Source organism: Podarcis filfolensis (genome assembly GCF_964270895.1).
Source record: "Podarcis filfolensis genome assembly, chromosome: 1".
Taxonomy (NCBI): domain Eukaryota; kingdom Metazoa; phylum Chordata; class Lepidosauria; order Squamata; family Lacertidae; genus Podarcis; species Podarcis filfolensis.
Window position 1 is genome coordinate 132,005,546 of NC_139604.1, and position 26,990 is coordinate 132,032,535.

The window sequence follows — 26,990 nt, forward strand, 5'->3', positions numbered from 1 at the left end:
GGCACCCGGTCTCTCTCCAAGGAAGGAGGGAGGGGTCGCCTGGTCCCGCCCCCGCCGGCTTCCCCGCCTCCGCCTGCCTTCCCTCCTGACGGACCGCGCTGAGCGCAGTCCCTCCGATGAACACCACGAGCTGCGAGGCGGCGCTGGAGCTGCGTCCGCCGTCGGGCGAGAGCCCGGCCAGCGCGGCGCTCATGTTCGCGGCCGGTGTGCTGGGCAACGTGACGGCGCTGGGGCTGCTGCTGCGGGCGCGGGCTCGCCGTCGGGCTCGCCGGGAGCGCCTGGCGCCCTTCCACGTGTTGGTGATGGCGCTGGTACTGACGGATCTACTGGGCACGTGTTTGCTGAGCCCGGTCGTGCTGGCAGCCTACGGGCGCCGGCGGACGCTGCGCGGCTTGTCCGACGGCGGCGGCGTGTGCCTCTACTTCGCCTTCGCCATGAGCTTCTTCAGCCTGGCCACGATGGGATGCCTGGGCGCCATGGCGCTGGAGCGCAGCCTGGCCATCGGCGCGCCCTACCTGTACGAGCGCCTCCTGAGCGCCCGCCCCGTCGCGCCGCTCCTGCTGGCCGCCCTGCCGGCCCTCTACGCGCTGGCCGCCGCCTTCTGCGCCCTGCCGCTGCTCGGCTTCGGCCGCTACGTCCAGTACTGCCCGGGCACCTGGTGCTTCATCCAGATGCACTTCCCGCGGGCCGGCGGCGCGGCGGAGCTGTCGTCGGGGGGCGCCTTCTCGCTCCTCTACGCGTCGCTGCTGCTGCTGCTCATTCTGGCCGTGCTGCTCTGCAACCTCAGCGTCATCGTCAACCTGCTCCGCATGCAGCGGAGGGGCAAAGCCACCCGACGGGCGACCGCAGCTGCAGCCGCCGCCGCTTCGTCCTCCTCCTCTTCCCAGCTCCGCCAGACGGAGTCCTCCGACGGCCAGGCGCCCAGCCCCAGGTGCGCGGCCAGGAAGCAGCTGTCCATGTTCGAGGAGCTGGACCACCTCATCCTCCTCGCCATCATCACCATCACCTTCGCGGTGTGCTCCCTGCCTTTCACGGTGAGTGGGGAGGGAGGATGCGATGGGGACGCCCCCGGGGGGGGGGAGCAGTCCAAAATCCTGGGGCACAAGCAGCCAGCCTGTGAGCTGGCCAAGAGGTGCGGGGCGAGCTGCCATGTGACTGGGGCTGCATCAGAGTGAAAGGGGCTTTTAAAGAGGTTTATAGTTGTAGAATTGTAGCACTGTAGTGTTGGAAGGGATCCCAAGGGTCATCTAGTCCAACCCCTGCAATATAGGAATCTCAACTTCTTTTTTGATCCCTCGTAGCCGAGTAAAATTGTCTTCCATGAACACGGTTTTAACAATGAGTCTGTAAGTGACTGTGGAGGCCAGTTCTGGATCCACACGTCCTTCCGCAGTGGGGACATTGGTTTCCGGGCGGGAGTTGATCACGGTGTGGATTTGCCAAGTGTGCCTTCCTCTTAGCACGTTTCGCCCTTGCGTCCTGAGTTCGAGTATCTTCAAAACCCATGACACCCTTAGTCAAGGCTGTTCTCCAACTGGAGCGCTCGCAGGCCAGTGTTTCCCAATGTTGCTGTTTATACTACATTTTTTTAGATTTGCCTTGAGAGAGTCTTTCAACCTCTTTTGTTGACCACCAGCATTACGCTTTCCATTTTTAAGTTGGGAATAGAGTAGTTGCTTTGGAAGACGATCATCAGGCATCCACACAACATGACCAGTCCAACAAAGTTGATGTTGAAGAATCATTGCTTCAACACTGGTGATCTTTGCTTCTTCCAGTACACTGGTATTAGTTCACCAGTCTTCCCAAGCGATGCGTAAAAATTTTCAGAGACACCGTCAAGGGAATCCGTTCCACTGCTGAACAGCTCATACTGTCAGAAAGTTCTTCCTGATCATAGAATTGTAGAGCTGGAGGGGACCACGAGCGGCATCTAGTCCAACCCCCTGCAATGCAGGAATCTTTTCCCCCAACATCGGATTTGAACCCATGACCGTGACATGCAGAGTCTCATGCTCAGCAGACTGATGTTTAGCTGGAATCTCCTTTCTTGTCATTTGAATCCGTTAGTTCAAGTCTGGAGTAGCAGAAAACAAGCCTCTTCCATGTGATCAGAGCCCTTCAGATATTTGAAGGAGGCTAATAGTAATAATAGTAATTATTATTGTTATTATTATTTTATTTGTATCCCGCCCTCCCCAGCCAAAGCCACGTTTAGAGCGGCTAACAACTGCCATCAGGTAAGGGGTAAAGGGACCCCTGACCATTAGGTCCAGTCGTGGCGGACTCTGGGGTTGCGGCGCTCATCTCACTTTATTGGCCGAGGGAGGCGGCGTACAGCTTCCGGGTCATGTGGCCAGCAGGACTAAGCCGCTTCTGGCGAACAAGAGCAGCACACGGAAATGTCATTTACCTTCCCGCCGGAGCGGTACCTATTTATCTACTTGCAGTTTGACGTGCTTTCGAACTGCTAGGTTGGCAGGAGCAAGGACCGAGCAACGGGAGCTCATCCCGTCGCGGGGATTCGAACCGCCGACCTTCTGATTGGCAAGTCCTAGGCTCTGTGGTCTAACCCACAGCGCCACCCACGTTCCACATCTCTAAATCTTCTCTTCTCCAGCCCTTTGATAATTTCGGTTGCCCTTTTTGGAACCATTTTCCCAAAGTACAATATCCTTTTTGAAGCGAGGCAACCAGAACGGTACACAGTTAGGATCCATGGGTCTTCTGCTGGCTGTGGGGCCCTGGCAGACGCCCAGCTTGAGCACCCTCTGCTGCTGGCCCCGAAAGCAGCTAGGTTTGAATCTGCGACCTTCTGCAGGCAGAGCAGGTGTTCTCCCAGTGAGCTCTTGGCCTTCCCCAAAGACCCTGCAGCCTTTTGACGCAGCTGTGCTGATAAGGCAGCTTCCGATGCCCCGGAGTCTTGGATGTTTAGCGTTAAGGGCTCAGGACGACTCTTAAAGGCATGTTAAATGTGAGGCATCAATCACTTTCCTCCTGCGATTTATGCCAGTGTCTAACCACTCTTCCTCCCCCATAAATTTTTATCAATTTTCATAGAGTTTAACCAATTCCGTTCAGTTCCTGTACAACCTTCCCCTGGCGTTTTGACCTCCCATCCTTACTTCCACAATGTTTCTGTTCAAATCCTTTATCTGCTGCCTTAAATACAGTACTCCCCCCCACCCACAAAAAAAACATATATCTTAGATTACATCCCTTTGCTTGCCTTTCAAGTCCTGCCTGCAATTTTGTTTGACGAATATTTTCTCAGATGATCCGAAAAGGGTCTCCACTCTTCTCCAGTTTCTTCTTCTTGTTTGGTTTTACAAATATGAAATTGTAACAATCCAAATACATATCCATATATTGAGATTACTCTGAATCTCGCAACTCCCCACACCCCCTCCATGGAATCCTATTTTCAACATTTACAACTGCATATTGTTCCATACTCTAAATTTTATATCAATCCATATTATCCATAGTATTTATTACATTACAGGCGGAATTAAAATCCTGCTAATGTTTCCATCTGCTTATAGTGGTCTCCTAGATAACTTATTTAAAAATTCCCATTCTTTTTAAAAGTTTTTGTTCTCTTGGTTCCGGAGTTTTCCAGTCAGCTTTGCCATTTCGGCACAGACCATCATCTTAGCTTGCCATTCCTCTCTGTTAGGGACTTTGTCTTTTTTCTGTCTCTGGGCTAGTAGCATCTGAGCAGCTATTGTTCCATACATGAAAAGTCTTTTCTGCTCCTTTGGTATGTCAGTACCTGTAATTCCTAAAAAGAAAGCTTCTGGGGTTTTTAAGAGCCAGTGTGGTGTAGTGGTTAAGAGCGGTAGTCTCGTAATCTGGTGAACTGGGTTCGCTTCCCTTTTTTTTATAATATATTTATTAAAGTTTAGGAATTTATATAAAACAGAATAAACAGAACAATAAAAACAAAAACAATAACAATACATACAATCCAAAAAAGAAAAAACATACACATATAAAACAGGTATAGTTTCCATCCCTTGTATTCATAAAACTTACTTTCCCGACCTCCTCATACCTCCCCTTTCTGTATTCCATTCTCTAATTAAGTCAATTCAACAAATCCTTTCCCTAATTTCTATGTACTTTTTAACCTTTCTTTTCTTAATCACATAATCATTACAGCTTTTAACTCCTTAATTTCTGAATCAACATTGTTCTAGCCTTCAATAATTTTGCAATGTTTCTTAAGATAGTCCTTAAATTTCTTCCAATCTTCTTCCACCGTCTCTTTTCCCTGGTCTCGGATTCTGCCGGTCATTTCTGCCAGTCCCATATAGTCTATCACTTTCATCTGCCATTCTTCCAAGGCGGGCTGGGTTCGCTTCCCTGCTCCTCCACATGCAGCTGCTGGGTGACCTTGGGCCAGTCACACTTCTCTGAAGTCTCTCAGCCCCACTCACCTCACAGAGTGTTTGTTGTGGGGGAGGAAGGGAAAGGAGAATGTTAGCCGCTTTGAGACTCCTTAAAGGGAGTGAAAGGCGGGATATCAAATCCAAACTCTTCTTCTTCTTCTTCTTAAACAAAGGTTCTTTTAAACATTTTCTTTTCATTTCATTATACAGTCATACCTCGGGTTACAGTTGCTTCAGGTTGCATTTTTTTGGGTTGTGGACCACCGAAACCCAGAAGTCCCAGAACGGGTTACTTCTGGGTTTTGGCAGTCGCGCATGCGCAGTAGTGCTAAATCGCACTTTGCGCATGCGCAAAAGCGCTGAATCGCAACCCGCCCATGAACCGACAGGGGTTGCGAATACTGCGGGTTGCAAACGTGCATCCCGCATAGATCATGTTCGCAACCCGAGCGTCCACTGTACAGTATATCATCTCCCAGAAAGCTTTTAATACCTTACAGGTCCATCACATATGATAAAAGGTACCTTCTTTTTCTTTACATTTCCAGCAGGTATTTGGACTTGTCCTATTGACCTATTTGCTAGCTTAAAAGGTAAATGACCCCTGACAGTTAAGTCCAGTCGCAGATGACACTGGGGTTGCGGCGCTCATCTCGCTTTACTGGCCGAGGGAGCTGGCATTTGTCCGCAGACAGTTTTTCTGGGTCATGTGGCCAGCATGACTGAGTCGCTTCTGGCGAAACCAGAGCAGCACATGGAAATGTCATTTACCTTCCCGCCAGAGCGGTACCTATTTATCTACTTGCACTTTGATATGCTTTCGAACTGCTAGGTTGGCAGGAGCAGGGACCGAGCAACGGGAGCTCACCCTGTCGTGGGGATTCGAACCGCTGACCTTCCTATCGGCAAGCCCAAGAGGCTCAGTGGTTTAGACCACAGCGCCACCTGCGTCCTAGGAGGCAAATACCACCGGTACATCATTTTCATATACAGTGGTAACTCGGGTTAAGAGATTAATTCGTTCTGGAGGTCCGTTCTTAACCTGAAACTGTTCTTAACCTGAGATACCACTTTAGCTAATGGGGCCTCCTGCAGACACCGCACCGCCGGAGCATGATTTCTGTTCTCATCCTGAAGCAAAGTTTTTAACCCGAGGTACTATTTCTGGGTTTGCGGAGTCTGTAACCTGAAGCGTCTGTAACCTGAGGTACCGCTGTAGTTTTCTTTCAGCGTACATGCAACATGCCATAATTTTCAAGTCTGCTTTCCATAACCTTTCCCAATCTGCCAACTTTAGTCGTTGGAAAGCACAAGGGGGCTTGGGCAGAAGCGAAGATGAAGCTAGATAGCACTGTGGTCCTGAAATGAGATGGGCTGGGTGAGCAATTTGAACCCCTGGTGTGTCAGTGGACGGGGGGGGGGAATTAGACAAGAACTCCTGCAACGATAGAGCAAACACGGTCACTGTAGTAGGACAGTAGGGCTGTCCATTGAGTGGTCCAATATTGTCAATTTTATTGGTTCATTCATATTGTCAATAATGAAGAGGCTAAAGAACAGTGGATGGAAATTAAAACCTCATGCAGGAAGAAGAAAGGGAAACTTCCCTTGCGGATTTACAAATTGCTAAATGTCTTAATACGAATTGAAGTCAATCATTGGAGCTGGGGTACAAGGGATTTTATCAAGAGTGGATTGTAATTGGATTGAGTAATAGATCGGAAGCAGGGTGAAAGGGAATCAACAGACCTTGAAGTACAGCACGCAGGGGGGTGGGACATATAAATTTTTATAATTGGCTTTGTTATTGATTTGTACTTGAATTTGTACTGCAATTTGGAATTAATATAATAAGGCTTATATTGGATTTTTGTAATTGGAAATTCATGAAAATTGTTTAACAAAAAATAAAATAAAATGAAGAGGCTCGGGAGTAAACCTCACACAAATCTGGAGCGGCGTCCCTAAGGCGGTTGGGTGACTCTGTAATAAACAAAAATCTGCCCTTATTCCCTTATGGGGGACACAAGAGCCCTTATAGAGTCCTTTGCAGGTTCTCCATCGGTCAAAGAAAATAACAGAGGCCAACCAGAGAATATTGAGAAGCAAAGTAGCTCATAAGCCTGATCTTTATTGAACTGTTGCAACAGGGTGCTCCCCTCACACGCAGGAAAGGAGGAGGACCCCAGAACCAAGGTGTGCCCACCCCTATATAGACATTTTAAATTGCCCACCCTGAAGTTCAAGACCACCCCAGAAGCATCATACATACACCACAGAAGGGGTGTAGCCCAAGACCACTCCCCAGACACATCATTCCTACATCACTGAAGGGGTGGTCTACAACAGAAATCTGAGTGCGTTGTTTACCTCTTGTCTGGCAGGTTACCTGTTAATGCTTACTTGATTGGATAACCTGGGGAGCCTGGCCAGTATTTTGTAATGACAAATACTTAGTTCCTGAGCCAGGTCACAGGCTCACCCTATTCATACACAGACATACCCTTAAGACAGGATTTGTGAAGGAAAAGACAATGGGGAGGCTTTTCCATTTTCCTTTGATCTTGCAGAGAACACATTTGGTCAGTTTGGGAGCCAAAATGTCTCCAGGGCTGCCCTCCTGTGCTGCTTCAGACATGTGGCCCATACATTCATGTAGGTGTTTGCCTGGCAAATCCATGAACATTTAATATATATATTAGACCTTAATTCTTTTATTTTCAGAGGGATGCGGGTGGCACTGTGGGTTAAACCACAGAGACTTGCCGATCAGAAGGTCGGTGGTTCGAATCCCCGCGACAGGGTGAGCTCCCATTGCTCGGTCCCTGCTCCTGCCAACCTAGCAGTTCAAAAGCATGTCAAACTGCAAGTAGATAAATAGGTACCACTCTGGCGGGAAGGTAAACGGCGTTTCTGTGTGCTGCTCTGGTTTGCCGGAAGCGGCTTAGTCATGCTGGCCACATGAACCAGAAGCTGTACGCCGGCTCCCTCGACCAATAAGCGAGATGAGCGCCGCAACCCCAGAGTCGGTCACGACTGGACCTAGTTGTCAGGGGTCCCTTTACCTTTACCTTACTTTTATTTCAACTCCTTGTATGCCTCCTTCCGGCAACTCCTGCAGCCAAACTGGTGCCAAACGTCTTGCTCTACTTTCCTTTGGACCCCGCCAGCAAGGCCGAGGGGGGGGGGTCTTGTCGTCTGGGTAGTTCAGGACCTCCAGACACACAGCCCAGGCTTGCGCCCGGGGGGGGGGTCCCTTTGGACCTGCTAACACAGCAGTTTGACTTCACCCCCGGAGGCTCACCCCCATTGTCTCTCGAGACGGACGGATGACAACAATAACACAAAACATTGCCCGGTATTCCAGGGATGGTTAGGTGGATACAATCTGTAATGTTCAATCCGCCTTCGGGACTCTTTCCAGCTGCTCGCGGCATAAAAAGGGGAAACTAAAAAAGTGCAATAGAATGCAAAACATTTAAATGACTTTCTGTTTATATGCGTTAGTTTTTATGGCATGAGATGAGCAAGCCAACTGTGTAAACAAGGCTGAAATCCCAGGGAGCTGCTAGCAATAGCACAGCAGCCAGCTCAAATTAGCCAGAGGGCGGCTTTTTACAAAATGAAAATACCACACATGGAAAAGCCAGAAGCAAATGCTGAGTCAATATATATGACGAGGAGAAACTTTGGACTGGTTCACACTTCTTCCGCTTGCCCTGTGCACAGGTCTGTGTGGTTTTCCACTTCATTCCCAGGGAAAACCCGCTGTTCGGCTCTAAATCGGAGCAAACGTCGACCCGGAAAAACCCGAATTGCCGTTTGCACTTGGACAAGAGGAAGCAGGGATAAATCATTCCTTTCCATTGCTAGTAGGGATCACCATACTTTGCTGTGGTGTCCATCGCATCACAGCCCTTGTCTCAAACCAATCTTCCTCTTTCTCACTGACCTTAAACCCTTTCGTTCTGTGTATCTTCACAGTTCGGTATTCTAAAATTATAATATTATTCAGTTTTTTCCTCCATTGGTTCACCCCTAGCTCTTCTGCGTTTTCCCAGTTACTCACTGTAACCTGCCTGGCTGCAATTACCATCCATTTTACCCATTTACATTCCTCTTTTGTTTTTAACTCGGTGCTACTCAGCCTAATAAGAACCATTAATTTAGATATTTCTCTCTCTCTCTTTCTATCCTTACAGTCTCATCCCAAAGTTTATTATAACAGGATATTGACATTCGGCTGTTGGCCCCCAGTATTTAGCTCTGGGTCTCAACAGCCTTGAAGCATCTTCTCCACTTCATTTGCTTTCCCCCCCGTCCGGCTGAGTCATACCGTATTTTTCGCTCTATAAGACGCACCAGGCCACAAGACACACCTAGTTTTGGGAGGAGGAAAACGAGAAGAAAAATATTCTGAATCTCAGAAGCCAGAACAGCAAGAGGGATCGCTGCGCAGTGAAAGCAGCAATCCCTCTTGCTGTTCTGGCTTCTGGGATAGCTGCGCAGCCTGCATTCGCTCCATAAGACGCACACACATTTCCCCTTACTTTTTAGGAGGGAAAAAGTGAGTCTTATAGAGCAAAAAATACGGTAATTAGAGAAGGTGCAGCTGGCGGATCTGCAATGGGCCGGGTCAGAAAGGGGAAGCCGCAGTTGTGCGTTCTTTCGTCCTGGACTGCCTGGGACTTTCTCAGCCGGCATCTAGCACAGCGATAAGTCACTGTCCTGAGTCTGCGTGAGAATTCCCGCTTTCCCAGTGGGACCTTCTCCTCCCCTAAATCTGCTTTGGGGGCTCCCACTACACTCGGAAGCAGATTTTGGGGGAGGGTTCAAGGCGAAGGCAGAGAGATGGGCGGAAGTCTCGTTACGCAAGCAGAAATCCTATGGCAGTTGTTTGGTGCTGCCTTGGATTCCACTCATTTAGTTCATGGGTGCCCCCATTACTTTCAGTGTTGGGGGATATAAAACACTGAAAGGAGGATGTGGCGATCACACAGGGTCCCCGGACGTCTGATGGTCTATTGATCCCTGTGCCACCACTGTGCTCGCTTCCCCGCTGCCACCAACCCGTTTCTCTCGGGTACACACGGAGTCCAGACAGTTGTTAACATTAAACCAAATAAACAAGTTTATTTTATAAGCATTAACAAGTTTATGGTTTCAGATAATTTTTCTTGTCAGTTTCCTAACCTTAGTTTCTTTACCAGCCTATACGTTCCTAATACCTTCTAACTGATTATCCCAACTGTTTAACTGACTCCTCTTAACAGATTCTCTCACTCTCTCGCATCAGACTAGCCCAACCCACATAATCCCACAACCCTCCATAATGAATGGAGCTTCCTGCAAATCTCGGAATTATTTCTGTGAAATCTCAGAAGGGGGGGTATTGTTTTGTTGTTTGGGTTTAATTATTGTATTTTATTCTGTGAGCCGCCCTTTTAATGAGGGGCGGTATATAAATTTAATAATAAAAAACAATAAGTAAAATAATATTTTTATAAAACCAAAAGTAAGTTTCTTTTTACATATATCATTTTAAAATTATATTTTCTGCTATGCAATTTAAAATACCCATTTTAACATCCTTAAAATATCAGTGACTTCCCTTCTTTTCCTTCCATGGTCCGTTTTGCATATCATAGATATGCAATATCTTACAAAAACAATATTCCACAAATGCATCCATCAAACCTTATTTACACTGTTGAATTTATCTTAACGCTGCCAACGTTTTCAGGTGTACACAATTCCCCCCTCCATATATTCAATAAATGTTTTCCAATCTTCTTTAAACATATGTTCTTCTTGCTCTGTTATTCTATATGTTAAGTCTGCGAGTTGTGCATATTCTGTCATCTTAAATCGCTTAAATTCTTCTTTGGTTGGGACCTCGCTCATTTTCCATTTGCAGGCTAACAAAACACAGGCCACAGTAGTTGTTGTTGTTTAGTCGTTTAGTCGTGTACGACTCTTCATGACCCCATGGACCAGAGCACGCCAGGCACTCCTGTCTTCCACTGGTCAAACTCATGCTGGTAGCTTCGAGAACACTGTCCAACCATCTCGTCCTCTGTCGCCCCCTTCTCCTTGTGCCCTCCATCTTTCCCAGCACCAGGGTCTTTTCCAGGGAGTCTTCTCTTCTCATGAGGTGGCCAAAGTATTGGAGCCTCAGCTTCACGATCTGTCCTTCCAGTGAGCACTCAGGGCTGATTTCCTTCAGAATGGATAGGTTTGATCTTCTTGCAGTCCATGGGACTCTCAAGAGTCTCCTCCAGCACCAGAATTCAAAAGCATCCATTCTTCGGCGATCAGCCTTCTTTATGGTCCATCTCTCACTTCCAGACATCACTACTGGGAAAACCATGGCTTTAACTATGCAGACCTTTGTTGGTAAGGTGATGTCTCTGCTTTTTAAGATGTTGTCTAGATTTGCCATCGCCTTTCTCCCAAGGAGCAGGCGTCTTTTAATTTCGTGACTGCTGTCACCATCTGCAGTGATCATGGAGCCCAAGAAAGTAAAATCTCTCACTGCCTCCATTTCTTCCCCTTCTATTTGCCAGGAGGTGATGGGCCCAGTGGCCATGATCTTCGTTTTTTTGATGTTGAGCTTCAGACCATATTTTGTGCTCTCCTCTTTCACCCTCATTAAAAGGTTCTTTAATTCCTCCTCACTTTCTGCCATCAAGGTTGTGTCATCTGCATATCTGAGGTTCTTGATGTTTCTTCCGGCGATCTTAATTCCGGCTTGGGATTCATCCAGCCCAGCCTCTCGCATGATGAATTCTGCATATAAGTTAAATAAGCAGGGGGACAATATACGGCCTTGCCATACTCCTTTCCCAATTTTGAACCAATCCGTTGTTCCATATCCAGTTCTAACTGTAGCTTCTTGTCCCACATAGAGATTTCTCAGGAGACAGATGAGGTGATCAGGCACTCCCATTTCTTTAAGAACTTGCCATAGTTTGCTGTGGTCGACACAGTCAAAGGCTTTTGCATAGTCAATGAAGCAGAAGTAGATGTCTTTCTGGAACTCTCTAGCTTTCTCCATAATCCAGCGCATGTTTGCAATTTGGTCTCTGGTTCCTCTGCCTCTTCTAAATCCAGCTTGCACTTCTGGGAGTTCTCGGTCCACATACTGCTTAAGCCTGCCTTGTAGAATTTTAAGCATAACCTTGCTAGCGTGTGAAATGAGTGCAATTGTGCGGTAGTTGGAGCATTCTTTAGCACTGCCCTTCTTTGGGATTGGGATGTAGACTGATCTTCTCCAATCCTCTGGCCACTGCTGAGTTTTCCAAACTTGCTGGCATATTGAGTGTAGCACCTTGACAGCATCATCTTTTAAAAATTTAAATAGTTCAGCTAGAATACCATCACTTCCACTGGCCTTGTTATTTGCAGTGCTTTCTAAGGCCCATTTGACTTCACTCTCCAGGATGCCTGGCTCAAGGTCAGCAACCACACTACCTGGGGTGTACGAGACATCCATTTCTTTCTGGTATAGTTCCTCTGTGTATTCTTGCCACCTCTTCCTGATGTCTTCTGCTTTTGTTAGGTCCTTTCCATGACGGAAATCCAGCCGTCATGAGATGGTGATTAGCATAGAAAAATGACAAAGAAAGCCAGCTATATTTTCATGATGGTAAGAGCAGATCCTGTCTCTGCTCTCCCCCGATTTATTCTCCTTTGTTCTCTCCAGCCGCATGGCCATTTGCCAATGTCTCACGTTACCTCATCCGGTCAAGGCTTTTATTACACACATCACCATATAGGGTCATCACTGCCCAGAGGAAACACAACTCCAGGTCAATACATTCCAATACATTGTAAAGCTTGGAGTGCTGGTCACGAGGTCGGGGGCACCCTGCAATATTACAAGCCTCTGCTATGGCTTTATGACTCCCACATTTCCACTTTTGTCTTTTATTATGGAAATCTTTGTACGAAATGTTCCTTTCATATCTCCAATTTTCTTGAACAGATCTCTGGTTTTTCCCATTCTATTGTTTTCCTCTATTTCTTTGCATTGCTCGTTTAAGAAGGCCCTCTTGTCTCTCCTTGCTATTTTTTGGAAATCTGCATTCAATTTCCTGTATCTTTCACTATCTCCCTCGCATTTTGCTTGCCTTCTCTCCCCCGCTATTTGTAAGGCCTCGTTGGACAGCCACTTTGCTTTCTTGCATTTCCTTTTCATTGGGATGGTTTTACTTGCTGCCTCTTGTATAACGTTACGAGCCTCCATCCATAGTTCTTCAGGCACTCTGTCCACCAAATCTAAATCCTTAAACCTGTTCCTCACTTCCACTGTGTATTCATAAGGGATTTGACTTAGATTGTATCTTACCGGCCCAGTGGTTTTTCCTACTTTCTTCAGTTTAAGCTTGAATTTTGCTATAAGAAGCTGATGATCTGAGCCACAGTCAGCTCCAGGTCTTGTTTTTGCTGACTATATTGAGCTTCTCCATCTTTGGCTGCACAGAATATAATCAATCTGATTTCGATGCTGCCCATCTGGTGATGTCCATGTGTAGAGTCGTCTCTTGTGTTGTTGGAAAAGAGTGTTTGTGATGACCAGCTTGTTCTCTTGACAGAACTCTATTAGCCTTTGCCCTGCTTCGTTTTGATCTCCAAGGCCAAACTTGCCAGTTGTTCCTTTTATCTCTTGACTCCCTACTTTAGCATTCCAATCCCCTATAATGAGAAGAACATCCTTCTTTGGTGTCATTTCTATAAGGTGTTGCAAGTCTTCATAGAATTGGTCAATTTCAGTTTCTTCAGCACCAGTGGTTGGTGCATAAACTTGGATTACTGTGATGTTAAAAGGTCTGCCTTGGATTCGTATCGAGATCATTCTATCATTTTTGAGATTGCATCCCAGTACAGCTTTCGCCACTCTTTTGTTGACTATGAGGGCCACTCCATTTCTTTTACGGGATTCTTGCCCACAGTAGTAGATATGATGGTCATCCGAACTGAATTCGCCCATTCCCATCCATTTTAGTTCACTGATGCCCAGGATGTCAATATTTATTCTTGCCATCTCATTTTTTACCACATCCAACTTACCCAGATTCATGGTTCTTACATTCCAGGTTCCTATGCAATATTTTTCTTTACAGCATTGGACTTTCCTTTCGCTTCCAGGCATATCCGCAACTGAGCAACCTTTCGGCTTTGGCCCAGCCACTTCATCAGCTCTGAATCTACTTGTACTTGTCCTCCACTCTTCCCCAGTAGCATGTTGGACGCCTTCCGACCTGAGGGGCTCATCTTCCAGCGTCATAACTTTTATATGCCTGTTGTCTTTGTCCATGGAGTTTTCTTGGCAGGGATACTGGAGTGGCTTCCTGGTTCCTGCTCCAGGTGGATCACGTTTGGTCAAAACTCTCCACTATGAGCTGTCCATCTTGGGTGGCCCTGCATGGCATAGCTCATAGCTTCTCCGAGTTATTCAAGCCCCTTCGCCATGGCAAGGCAGTAATCCATGAAGGGGGGCCACAGTAGTAGCATACATAAATAACCTTTTTTGACACCTGGGAATTTCATTCTGAATTATCCCCAATAGAAAGGACTCTGGTTGTTGTTTTTTCGGAAAAGTGAATTTTAAACATTTCCCCCCCCCCAATTCATTACAGATTATTTAGATACAAAAGTAAGTTTCTGGTCCTCATGGCCGCCGCGTACCTGGAAAGCCTTTGGCTGACGCTGCCTGACACTTCACAAGCCAGTAAGAATTCTGGTGGTTAGGTGGGGGTGAGGGGTAGGGTTGCTCAGAGTCTTGCATAACTCCTTCCTTTCCCAAGAAATAGCAAAATGAGAAAAATGATGCAAAGCACTTAAGTCCAGCTGCATCAGGCCATAGTCCCATCTAGTACAGCATGCAGTTCTCATGGTGGCCAGTCAGCTGCCCCATGAGAAACTTGCAAGCAGGGTCTGAGCAGAAGAGCGGGTCTTCCCAGCTTGTGATTCCCAGCAGCTGGTGCATGCTGCAAAATGAGATCAGTGGCACATCTTTGTCTGTTGTTGTTGTTTAGTCGTTCAGTCGTGTCCGACTCTTTGTGACCCCCTGGACCAGAGCACGCCAGGCACTCCTGTCTTCCACTGCCTCCCGCAGTTTGGTCAAACTCATGCTGGTAGCTTCGAAAAAACTGTCCAACCATCTCGTCCACTGACGTCCCCTTCTCCTTGGGCCCTCCATCTTTCCCAACATCAGGGTCTTTTCCAGGGAGTCTTCTCTTCTCATGAGGTGGCCAAAGTATTGGAGCCTCAGCTTCAGGATCTGTCCTTCCAGTGAGCACTCAGGGCTGATTTCCTTCAGAATGGATCGGTTTGATCTTCTTGCAGTCCATGGGATTCTCAAGAGTCTCCTCCAGCACCATAATTCAAAAGCATCAATTCTTCGGCGATCAGCCTTCTTTATGGTCCAGCTCTCACTTCCATACATCACTACTGGGAAAACCATAGCTTTAACTATACGGGCCTTTGTTGGCAAGGTGATGTCCCTGCTTTTTAAGATGATTGTTGAGTTAGTGAAATGTATAAACCTGAAAAGCATAAATAAATTTATTTTTAAAAAGAAGTGGGAAGGAGCAGTGAAGGGAGACTCAGAGGCTGAAAAAGGAGGCTGGCGTGGGCCTGGAGGCAAAACCACAGCCACAAATTCACCCTGGACTGTGAGCCAGACCCTCAACAATTTCCTGTGTTCTGTTCCAGCCTTATAAAGAACCATCTTGCTGCTGCAATGCAGTTAAGTCCACACAGCCAGAGCATCGTTTGAAACGTTTCCTGTACTAGGGGGGCTTACGTAATTCTCTGCAGCCTTTTCCACCCGTAAAACGCTTGAGGTTCAAAAGCAGATCCCAACATGCCTCCTCCATTTAATGAATAGTCCTGGGTGCGCTATTTCCCTTTTCCACTGCCCTGTGAAGTTTTGACATCAGGGCTTCACTGTACTTTTTACAGCAGCTGCTGAAAACATTTTTGTTCAGACAAGCCTGCCCAGGCATGAGAACGTAAGAGCCCGCAGGATCAGGCCAAGGGCCCATCTAGTTCTCACAGTGGCCAGCTTTTTGCGACTGAATTATGGTGCTGGAGGAGACTCTTGAGAGTCCCATGGACTGCAAGAACAAGATGGAGGGCACAAGGAGAAGGGGACAACAGAAGACGAGATGGTTGGACAGTGTTCTCGAAGCTACCAGCATGAGTTTGACCAAACTGCGGGAGGCAGTGGAAGACAGGAGGGCCTGGCGTGCTCTGGTCCATAGGGTAACAAAGAGTCAGACACGACTAAACAACTAAACATTCACAAACATTGCTGTCTCCAAAAGTGGAGACAGGACATTGCTGTCATGGCTAGCAGCCACTGTGCTGGGCCCGGAGGTAACCCGTGCAACGCGGTCCAGGGCCGGTCCAGAATCCGAGGGTTCTGCTAGGAGTCAGTCCGACAGGGCCAAGGCAGGACCTGAGGCAACGACAGGTACAGGATCTCAGGCAGGATCTGGCATACAGCAATGTTGCTCCCGCAACCTGGGTTGGGGTCCGACAGCCTTTTATCTTTGTCGGGGTAGCGGCCGGTCCTGATCCCCCGGCGACTCATGTCCTTGTTTCACCCAAAGGCGAGCACTCCTCCTGCGAGTACTCAGGTCTCTCCTTCTCTCAGACCTCAGTCTCTGCAGCTCAGGAGATGTTGTTGGGTTACTAGACCCAGGGGCCGCCTCAGCCTCCCCTGACCCAACCGGTAGTGGAGCAGCTGTAAGTGATGGCCCAGCTGGAGGCAAGGAGGTCATCCCCACATCTGGAGCCAGAATGCAGGCACAGTCTCTAATTTCTGGGGGGAAACCCTGAAGAGGAGACGATTTAGGCAGCTGTGGGGAGGTGGACTCCTTCAGTCTCAGCAACTGCTTCATGGGGGCAAGACCTACTGGGACGGAGTTGGTGTGCTCATTAGGCCTGACACTCTGCCAGGTCCTTGCAGATCGTATTTTTGCCAATAGAGAGTTAACTCCCATGTGCATGGTGTGATTTACTGCTAGCTTGCTTCTGACATTCAATCTGTTTTCAGTTTATTGCTGGGTTTTGTTCCTCCTGAATGTTTTAAGGACTTTGTAAACCACTTTGAGGGAGTTGCTGTTTTTACCAATCACATGGCGTATAAATCCTATGAAATAAAACCCATAACATTTTAAGCCTCGTGCGCTATACAATTGCTAAACAGTGTGTTGTTATTCTTGTTTCTTTCCAGGTCCGTGCCTTTATGAACCATTTTGACCCGGGTGTGGATTACAAGGAAGACCTTCAGGCAATGCGGTTCCTGTCCTTCAACTCCATCATTGACCCCTGGGTGTTTGCCATCCTCCGGCCCCCCATCCTGAGGGTGATACGCTCTGTCCTCTGCTGCCGGATGCCCCTAAAACCACGAACTACGGACAGGCAGAGGCCTCCCTTTGCCAAACCAAAGCCCGTCGAACAGGCTGGCATTTGCAGGCAGTGAACAGTCTCCTGTTTTTGGAGAAGAAGTTTGAAAGTCCATCTCTGGACAGTTCCTCAGGGTAATTCCAGGAGAATGGCTGGAATTCTCCATTCCCATGTTGGCATGCCTGGTGGACATCAAAGTATGCGCTGTCCTGCATTTCCCTAGGGTGATTGTCTGAAATGACTCCATCCTAGACCTGTAGAGTTTGAAGGGACTTTTAGGAATCCTAGTCTAGTCCAATGTTCTGCCATGGGGGAATCACAGCTAAAGACTTCCTGACATAGGTAGGTAGCCGTGCTGGTCTGCCGTAGTCGAAACAAAATTTTAAAAACGGACATAAATCTGACATCAGGAATCACAAGACAGAGAAACCAGTAGGAGAACACTTCAATCTCCCAGGACATTCTATACAAGATCTCAAAGTAGCTGTCATATTGCAAAAGAATTTCAGAAATAGACTGGAAAGAGAAGTTGCTGAATTGCAACTTATTCCCAAACTTAAAACCATGGAGAGACCTGGTCTGAACAGAGACATTGGATTCATATCTCATTATGCATGATAAAGCTATTTTTGGCCATCTCACCCCTTGCTTTTTTCCCGTAAGACCAACTGCAGTCGTTAACAGTCGTCAAGTGGTTTACCACACCTATCAGCCAATCACCCATTCCCACCCCCCTTCTGAGTAATACCCCTCCCCACGCTCTCACGATATATAAGGGTCCTGTGACTTCTGTTTCAGTGTATCTGAAGAAGTGTGCATGCACACGAAAGCTCATACCAAGAACAAACTTAGTTGGTCTCTAAGGGGCTACTGGAAGGAATTTTTTTATTTTGTTTCGGCTTCCTGACAGATGGCCATCCATCCTAACTGTTCACCAGGAAATCCTCAGGTGGCAACATTGGAGACTGTTCAGATTGGAGACAACATCAGATCATTGGTCCATCTGGGTCATCATTGTCTTTCCTTCCTGGAATTTTCTCTTCTGGATTTCAGGCAGGGGTCTTTTTCATCCTCACCTGGAGATGCCTAGGATTGAATTAGGGGGATTTTTGCATGCTCTGATGCTTCGATGGGTCAACCTTACGTTGCACTGAGAGACAGGGAGAATTATCTCCCCAAGGAACCATTATTTGTTTGCAAAACACTCTGTAACCAAAGGTGTTGTCTTTGCGCGTTTCTTGTCTCCGATGAAGCCCGGGGCCAATGCAAAGAACATGATGCACACTTTATCAATGGCTGTTGAATTGATTTGGGTATTTATCTTTGAAGCCCACTATGTTGTGGGGTTTTCTCCCTCCTGTTTGCTTTGACTTCAGATGCTATATGTCAGTAAAACTGTGTTTGGTCGTTGGTCAATGTGGTAAGATCTGTATTAGCTTGCGTTATCTTATATGAACCATTAGCTTTGTCATCTATGCAGTGAAATCAACATCTTCAAATCCAGAAGGAAGATGCTCTTACCTGAAGCAGGTAGAGGCATAATTTACTACTGCAAACTATGCACAAAATGGGCAGTAAGTGTGGAAAGCAAAGAGGAGGCAGAATGTGGAGACGTCAGCTTCTGAGAGGTTGGGTCTTTTAATTGAATTGAATTGAATTGAAATTGAAATTGAAAGACTTTATTGTCACTTGTACAACTTGTATACAGTGAGGTTACACGAGCACCTCACACTCAGCTCTCCTAGTCTTAATTCCCCTCGTTTAGTGACGCACACCCACCAAACCCGAAAGTCCGTTGCCCTGTTGTTATCTTTTCATTCAGCAGCCGAACAGCCCACGGATAGAAGCTGTTCTTTACCCTGTTGGCGCGACTAATCATGCTTCTATATCTTCTGCCTGAGGGCAGGAGATCAAGAAAGTGCCGGCCAGGGTGTGAATCATCCCTGAGAAATTTCCTCACTCTCCTGAGGCAACGTTCTTCTGCTCTTTCATCCAGCGGATTCACGGGACAGCCCATAATATCTCGTGCTGTATTCACCACCCTCTGTAGGCACTTCCTATCAGTTGATGTCAAACCAGCGGACCACACTGTGATGCAATATGAAAGGACACTTTCTATTGTGGACCGGTAGAAGGAGATCATCAAATGTTGATTGACATTGTTCTTCTGCAATACTCTGAGGAGATGGAGTCTCTGTTGGGCTTTCTGTACCACCTGGGTTGTATTTATTTTCCAAGTAAGGTCTTCACTGAGATAAACTCCTAGGAATTCAAAGGAAGAGACTCTCTCCACACAGCCCTCCCCGATGTACAGCGGGGCTAGTTCTCCTCTCTTCCTCCGAAAGTCCAACACCATCTCCTTTGTCTTGCTGATATTAAGGTGCAAGTTGTTCCCTAGGCACCATGTAGATATTAATATTAATAATTAATATTAATAGCATAAGAATAACAATAGCTCTGCTGGCCCCTGGCCCATCTGGTCCAGTATATGGTCCTCACAGTGGCCACCCAAATACCTGTGGGGCACTAAAAAGCAAGATCCAACCTCAGGAGCCCTCAATCCTCCTGCAGTTTCCAGCAGCTGGGATCCAGAAGCACTTCCTCTGACCGTGGAGGCAGGGCTTCACTAGTAGCCGCTGATAGCCCTCTCCTCCAAGAATTTTATTTATTATTACTATTATTTATTAAATTTGTATGCCGCCCTTCATCCCCAGATCTCAGGGCAGTTCACGGCATAAAACTACAAGATAAACACACACACACACACAAAACACATTCAGCCTCATTGGACGTCCCTAAGTTCCAGTGTACGCAGGTGGCGCTGTGGGTTAAACCACAGAGCCTAGGACTTGCCGATCAGAAGGTCGGCGGTTCGAATCCCCGGGATGGGGTGAGCTCCCGCTGCTCGGTCCCTGCTCCTGCCAACCTAGCAGTTCGAAAGCACGTCAAAGGGCAAGTATATAAATAGGTACCTCTCTGGCGGGAAGGTAAACGGTGTTTCCGTGCACTGCTCTGCTTCGCCAGAAGCGGCTTAGTCATGCTGGCCACATGACCCGGAAGCTGTACGCCGGTTCCCTCGGCCAATAAAGCGAGATGAGCGCCGCAACCCCAGAGTCGGTCACGACTGGACCTAATGGTCAGAGGTCCCTTTACCTTTAAGTTCCAGTGTAATGAGAGAGAGAGAAGGGAAGTTTTCTCGGTCTAATTTCTCCTTGCCATGCATCATTTTGTCAACTTCAATCCTGTCTCCTGTCTCTCACCTTTCCGCTCAGTTGAGAGTCCCAGTTGCTGCAACCTTTCTTCATAAGGGGGTTTCTGTTTATTAGCCATGATAGCAAATGGAGCCTCCAGGTGCATAGGCAGTTTATCTTTGAATACCAAATGGTGGAGACAAACAGCATAGGTGTTCGTAGGCCAAGGAAGTTCGCAGCAGCCCCATCTTACCCTGGTTAGCAGTCAACACTAAAACATGGCCTGTTCAACCATGGTTTATTAAACCATGGCTTTGTACAGGTTTGGGGAACCTTTGGCCTTCCAGATAGTGCTGAACTACGACTCCCATCAGCCCCAGCAAGCCAGGGGTGATGGGAGTTGTCATTCTGGAAGGCCAAAGCTTCCTCAAACCTCGTTTAGTGGTTTAATAAACTTTACCAATGGTGTTATCCGCCCAGCGACTTAACTATGGTTTGTTTATTGCCAACAAACTCTGCTCTGAAGCCGTGGTTTGTTGTTGTCTCTTATCTGTCAGACAACTTGTTTTAGCTTGCTGCTTATTAAACAAACTGTGGTTTAAGCAAACCATGGTTTAGTGTTACGTGTAAATCAGGACATTATTCAGGAGGGCTCCCAACTGGCTGCTGAAATGCAGATGGCTGAAATCACAGAACTATAAAGATGGAAGGGACCCAAAGGGCCATCTAGTCTAACCCCTGGCAACGCTAATGCTGTGAGGGGATCGGAACTTTTCAATTCATTAAACTCCTTGCGAATCGAAGCTGTTGTTTTAACATGATGCTGCATAACCTGTATTGTTGTAACACCACTCTGGGGACTTTTAACGGCAAAGGGGAGCGTAAGAAACCTTATAAATGAAATAAATTTGGAAGGATGCCATGGTTTGTTCCTTTTGGGATTCTGTTTCAGAAATATTTAAGTCAGAGGTGCAAAATAAAACTTCGTTTCCTCTTGGGTCTTTTGTGTTTTTTGCTCTTTCTCGTGCTCCCTCCGCATTTCTCTGCTGCTCCCCGTGGCTTTTCGGAAGATAAAAATAGTGCTGAGATCTGCCCTCCCAGTTTCTAAAAAGTTCTCTTCCTCTGAGCGAGGGGCCGCCTCTCTCGCATTATAACTTGAGAATTCGTTTGGGGGTCTTGAGTTTACTCCTCAAAGAAAGATTTTTCCCCCTGGGCGAATTGGGAGGGTGGGGCATAAGGAATAAACTGTTATATAAAAGCCGCCTGGTGTTTTTCAACAACGAAAGTAATCCTGCTAGGATTTCAAGGAGGGACAGCAACAATCTTCTATAAATGCTTCCCGCTTTATAGTGGCGTAGCTCCTAGGTTACAGGAATCCAGTTGGACTGGAAGTTTAGAAATATTACTGCTGCGAAAGGAAACCATCCAACATCTGATGACTCTTAATGGCAAGACTTAGCTCTCCTTTTCTTTAAACAGCTTTCCGCTGAGTGATGTTTTCCAGCTGCTTCGGACTACAGCTCACATAAGCTGATGGGAATTGTGGTCCAACACAGCTGGAGGCCTAGGATGGGAGAGAAACTCAATTCGGTCCACATTTAAAGGCAAAATAGACGTGGGTGGCGCTGTGGGTTAAACCACAGAGCCTAGGGCTTGCTGATCAGAAGGTCGGCAGTTTGAATCCCCGCGACGGGGTGAGCTCCCGTTGCTCGGTCCCTGCTCCTGCCAGCCTAGCAGTGCAAGTAGATAAATAGTGCAAGTAGATAAAAGTGCAAGTAGATAAATAGGTACCACTCCGGTGGGAAGGTAAACGGCATTTCCATGCGCTGCTCTGGTTCGCCAGAAGCAGCTTAGTCCTGCTGGCCACATGACCCGGAAGCTGGCTCCCTCGGCCAATAAAGCGAGATGAGCGCCGCAACCCCAGAGTCGGCCGTGTCTAGACCTAATGGTCAGGGGTCCCCTTTACCTTATACCGCATTTATAAGAACCTGATCGTTTAGTGTGGCAGAGCCAACACTTTGGAACTCCCTGCCTATTGAGATCAAGAAGGCGCCTTCGCTGTACTCTTTTCGGCGCCTGCTAAAATCATTCTTGTTTATTAGACAAGCCTGTGCAGATGCTTAGACAATCAAGGTAATTTTAATCTGTTTTAGTATTTAACTTTTGTATGCTTGTGAGTTTTCCTTGGTTTTGCTGTTTTATCTTTTGTACACCGCTTTGAGGTGTTTCTTTTTACAATCAAGGGCTGTATAAATTTTATGAAATAAAAAAATGCTTGGTTCGCACTTTTAAAAAGAACAAGGGAAGCAAAACAGCCATCCTTCAAAATTCACACTTCTATGAACTTTGCAGTGCAGTTTTCCAGCCAAGTATTGTACACAAAAATGCATTTCCTGCAGTGAAGGGCACATAAAATGCATCTGTTTTTGCAGTTCTTGTACACTTTACCCCAGTAGATGCATTACATTAAGGAAAATGTTGTATGCAAAACACTGCATACGAAAATTGTATGTCTGGAGAATTTTTCCACTAAAATGGTGAAGAATTTTCATGAGGACAAACTTGTGTGGAAATGCAGAGAACAGAATTTAAGATTACAGTGGTACCTTGGTTCTCAAACTTAATCCGTTCCGGAAGTCCGTTCCAAAACCAAAGCGTTCCAAAACCAAGGCACGCTTTCCCATAGAAACTAATGCAAAATGGATTCATCCGTTCCAGACTTTTAAAAACAATCCCTAAAACAGCAGTTTAACATGAATTTTACTATCTAACAAGACCATGGATCCATAAAATGAAATCAATAAACAATGTACTGCAGTCACACAATCAATCAATCAGTAGCTGAACTGGGTTCCACACAGTCAGAAAAAAAGAGCCGTAAAAACAAAACGCAAAATAAATAGCAAAAACAGACAGACCTCAGTATAACACTCAAAACAGAAGTCTGGCACTCAAATCGGGAACATAATACTCAAAACGGAGCACGTTCGGCTTCCAGAAAAAGTTCGCAAACCAGAACATTTCCGGGTTTGCAGTGTTTGGGTTCCAAGTTGTTTTGAGTACCAAGGCGTTTGAGAACCAAAGTACCACTGTAGAGAAATGAGAACCTGAAATGGGCAGATTCCTCCCTCCGGCGGTCACCAGGCTGAGGGAAGCCACTTCAAATCATTTTTTGGCACGACTTACTTACACACGCAGGTGGCGCTGTGGATTAAACCACAGCACCTAGGACTTGCTGATCAGAAGGTTGGCGGTTCGAATCCCCGTGATGGGGTGAGCTCCCGCTGCTCGGTCCCTGCTCCTGCCAACCTAGCAGTTCGAAAGCACGTCAAAGTGCAAGTAGATAAATAGGTACTGCTCCAGCGGGAAAATAACGGAGTTTCCGTGCGCTGCTCTGGTTCACCAGAAGCGGCTTAGTCATGCTGGCCACATGACCCGGAAGCTGTATGCCGGCTCCCTCGGCCAATAAAACAAGATGAGCGCCGCAACCCCAGAGTCAGTCACGACTGGACCTAATGTGTCAGGGATCCCTTTACCTTTACCTTACTTGGGAGTAAGCCCCAATGATCACAGTAGGCCTTATCTCCGAGCAAACGCACATAGGCTTACACTGTGAGAAACCGCAATGCCATTTGGAAAAGAAACACTACCAGACACAGGTTGTGCATTTCTGTGCACTGTAAAAATATTTACATCTGTGTGAGCTCTGGCTACCATTAACCTCCAAGGAGATTGTGACTCCCAAGGGAGACAGTTTAATTGAATACACGAAAGCAACGGGCCTTATTGGGAGAGTGCTTTGGCCTCGGGCCAATATCTACAGGATGTGCTCTGGCCTTTGTAAACGTGGGTGGGCAGGAATCTTGAGCAACCAGCGGAGCTTTCTCTTGACTGATTTAATCATAAATGGTTGCTTTAAACTGCGATAAGGGAGAACGACGGTGATCCTCTTCGCATGTGATGTCAGTTTCTTTATTTTACTATAATTTCATCAGTGGTAGGTCCTGACTCAATCCAGTGACCCTTAGTTGGTGCCTATCTTTATGAGGTTGGGAGAAAGGCTGTATTCATCACAGAAATCCCCAAGGGAAGCTGCCCAGTCCACTAATAATAATAATAATAATAATAATAATAATAATAATAATAATAATAATTTATTTATTTATTTATTTATACCCTGCCCATCTGGCTGGGCTTCCCCATCCACTCTAGGCGGCTTCCAACAGAATATTAAACTACAATAACCTATTAAACATTAAAAGCTTCCCTAAACAGGGCTGCCTTCAGATGTCTTCTATTTTTTTTTATAAGATATTTATTAGAATTTTCTATTTTATACAAACAAAGAAAAAATAAAAAAGAAAAAATAATAAAAACACATAAAGTTCATAACTTATTTTTCAATAACATATTTTCCTGACCTCCTCATGCCTCCCCTTCTTGTATTCCAGTTCAAATTGTTTATCCAGCAAATCCTTATCTCATAGCATTACAGCTAAAAACCCCCTTATTTTCTATCCATCTTCTTAAACTTTTACTTATATACAAAGAAAAAAGAACCATTTTTTCATATTCTTTTGTACCATTACAGCTAGAAACCACTTAATTTCAATCCAACATCACTCAACATTCATTAAGATTGCAGTGTTTTTGTAAGTAATCCTTGAATTTCTTCCATTCTACTTCTGCCGACTCTTCTCCCTGGTCACGGATTCTGCCAGTCATTTCTGCCAATCCCATAAAGTCAATCAATTTCGTCTGCCATTCTTCCAAAGTGGGTAAATCTTGCGTCTTCCAATACTTTGCAATGAATATTCTTGCTGCTGTTGTAGCATACATAAAGAAAGTTCTATCCTTTTTTAACACCAATTGGCCGACCATGCCCAAGAGAAAGGCCTCTGGTTTCTTCACAAAGGTATATTTAAATACCTTTTTCAATTCATTATAAATCATTTCCCAGAAAGCCTTAATCCTAGGGCACGTCCACCAAAGGTGAAAAAATGTACCTTCATTTTCTTTACATTTCCAACATTTATTATCGGGCAAATGGTAAATTTTTGCAAGCTTGACTGGGGTCATGTACCACCTGTATATCATTTTCATAATATTTTCTCTTAAGGCATTGCATGCCGTAAATTTCATACCGGTGGTCCACAACTGTTCCCAGTCAGCAAACATAATGTTATGTCCAACATCTTGTGCCCATTTAATCATAGCAGATTTAACTGACTCATCCTGAGTGTTCCATTTCAACAGCAAGTTATACATTTTTGACAGAATCTTAGTTTTGGGTTCTAACAGTTCTGTTTCTAGTTTGGATTTTTCCACCTAGAAGCCAATTTTCTTGTCCAAATTATAAGCCTCCATTATCTGAAAATAATGGATGTCTTCGAAAGGTCTGGTAGTTGTTTTTCTCTTTGACATCTGATATACATTGATATACAGTAATACTAAACCACAGTTGGTTTGTTTTTATGAAATACCTCCCTGAGGACAAAGCTTTGTTATAAGTTGGTGAGTGCTTGTTGTTGTTTTGTTGTTTAGTCGTGTCCGACTCTTCGTGACCCCATGGACCAGAGCACACCAGGCACTCCTGTCTTCCACTGAGTGCTAGACACCCGAAATTCCTGGGTCTAATACAGGCATAGGCAAACTCAGCCCTCCAGGTGTTTTGGGACTACAACTCCCATCGTCCCTGACCACTGGTTCTGTTAGCTAGGGATGATGGGAGTTGTAGTCCCAAAACATCTGAAGGGCCGAGTTTGCCTATGCCTGGTCTAATAGGTGTAAGAATTTAATCCATGCTTGGAGTGTTTAAACCAGGATACAGTCAGACCCTGGGTGATATCTGGTTTTCAACATTGTGATATATCAGTATATCGCAATGGTGATGGTGATAACCATTGCGATATACTGATATATCACAATGTCTGAAATAAGGTTGGACCTATGTATTGGCTGGCCTCAGTTTTTCCCTCCTTGCGATTTTTCCATAGCACGCGCACATACACACACACACACACGGTCAAAAATTATGAAACCAATATCATGGACTTTAAACTGGTTTGGGATGACATATCGATATATCGCCCAGCCCTACCCTGCTTATTAGACCTGTGTGTGTGTGTGTGTGTGTGTGTGTGTTAGGCCAGACCTTTTAATTTAAAAAATTTATTTATTAATTTTTAAAATTTAAAATTTATTTCAACTGCGTCAGACCAACACGGCTGCCGGCCTGGCTAATCCTCTGAAATCAGCATGTGTTAAGGGCTAATTAAGCCAGGCTGGCCTCCTATGTGAACCTTGGGAGGTGCCGTTTGGAGGACACAAGGCATCAGAGGGAAGTCTGTGCGAGACGGCAAAGGGAGCAGGGCCTTTCAAGCCACAGATGAAGCAATGTGAGTTAGAAACTTGGGGAGAAGTTCTGTGGTGGGGAAGCGGAAAGGCAGGAGGTGAGGCGTCTCTGTGGACCCTAAGTTGCACCCATGGGGCAAGCAAGACGCTGTTGGGCTGTAACGCTTGCATGTTTCCCACAGGCATCTCTTGGGTCCCTGTGAGAACGGGATGCTGGCCTTCGTTGGCGGTTGGCCAGACCCATCAATCTCTTCTTATGTTTGGATGTCTCTGCAATCAGGGCTTTCCTTGACACAGGCCCAGCTCCTGCCCCATCCGTAACCCACTTGGCTGACCCTGTTCTAGCAACCAGCCTTGGATCTACTTGGCTGGCCCCCTCCGCCTGGTGCTGTGACTTCCTCTCTTCATTTCCTCTCTTTCTATTACTTCCTCCGAAAAGCGGCCACCACCTTTGTACAGCCTTGTGGAGGTCTCCCTGAGGACTCTGCAGCATCCGTCCTGTTGGGGTTATTTACAAGGGAGGTTTCCATCCGCGTTGCAGCTTTGTAGCACCTGCAGCAGCAGCAAGCACACAAAAAGGCCATGCAAACACAGGAAAGTCAAGTTGTTCTGGGGCAAAGGGAATGTTACC

The 26,990-nt window shown here is 46.3% G+C and overlaps 1 protein-coding gene and 1 long non-coding RNA gene across 2 annotated transcripts in view; both read left to right on the plus strand.

Annotated features, from left to right (window-relative positions):
- The window catches only part of LOC310766731, a 159,208-nt gene that overhangs the window by 125,055 nt on the left and 7,163 nt on the right, over nucleotides 1-26,990 (plus strand). The window lies entirely within an intron of this gene.
- Nucleotides 111-20,996, plus strand: PTGER2 (prostaglandin E receptor 2). The gene is made up of 2 exons (XM_083618540.1): nucleotides 111-1,034; nucleotides 16,642-20,996. Exons 1-2 carry the CDS (start codon nucleotides 117-119, stop codon nucleotides 16,888-16,890), a joined length of 1,167 nt encoding a protein of 388 aa, XP_083474666.1. The 5' UTR covers nucleotides 111-116; the 3' UTR covers nucleotides 16,891-20,996.

Coding starts and splice junctions, on each gene's coding strand:
- PTGER2 (XM_083618540.1), top strand. CDS start 117: ATGAACACCACGAGCTGCGAGGCGGCGCTGGAGCTGCGTCCGCCGTCG. Junction 1,035..16,641: donor TGTGCTCCCTGCCTTTCACG/GTGAGTGGGGAG, acceptor GTTTCTTTCCAG/GTCCGTGCCTTTATGAACCA.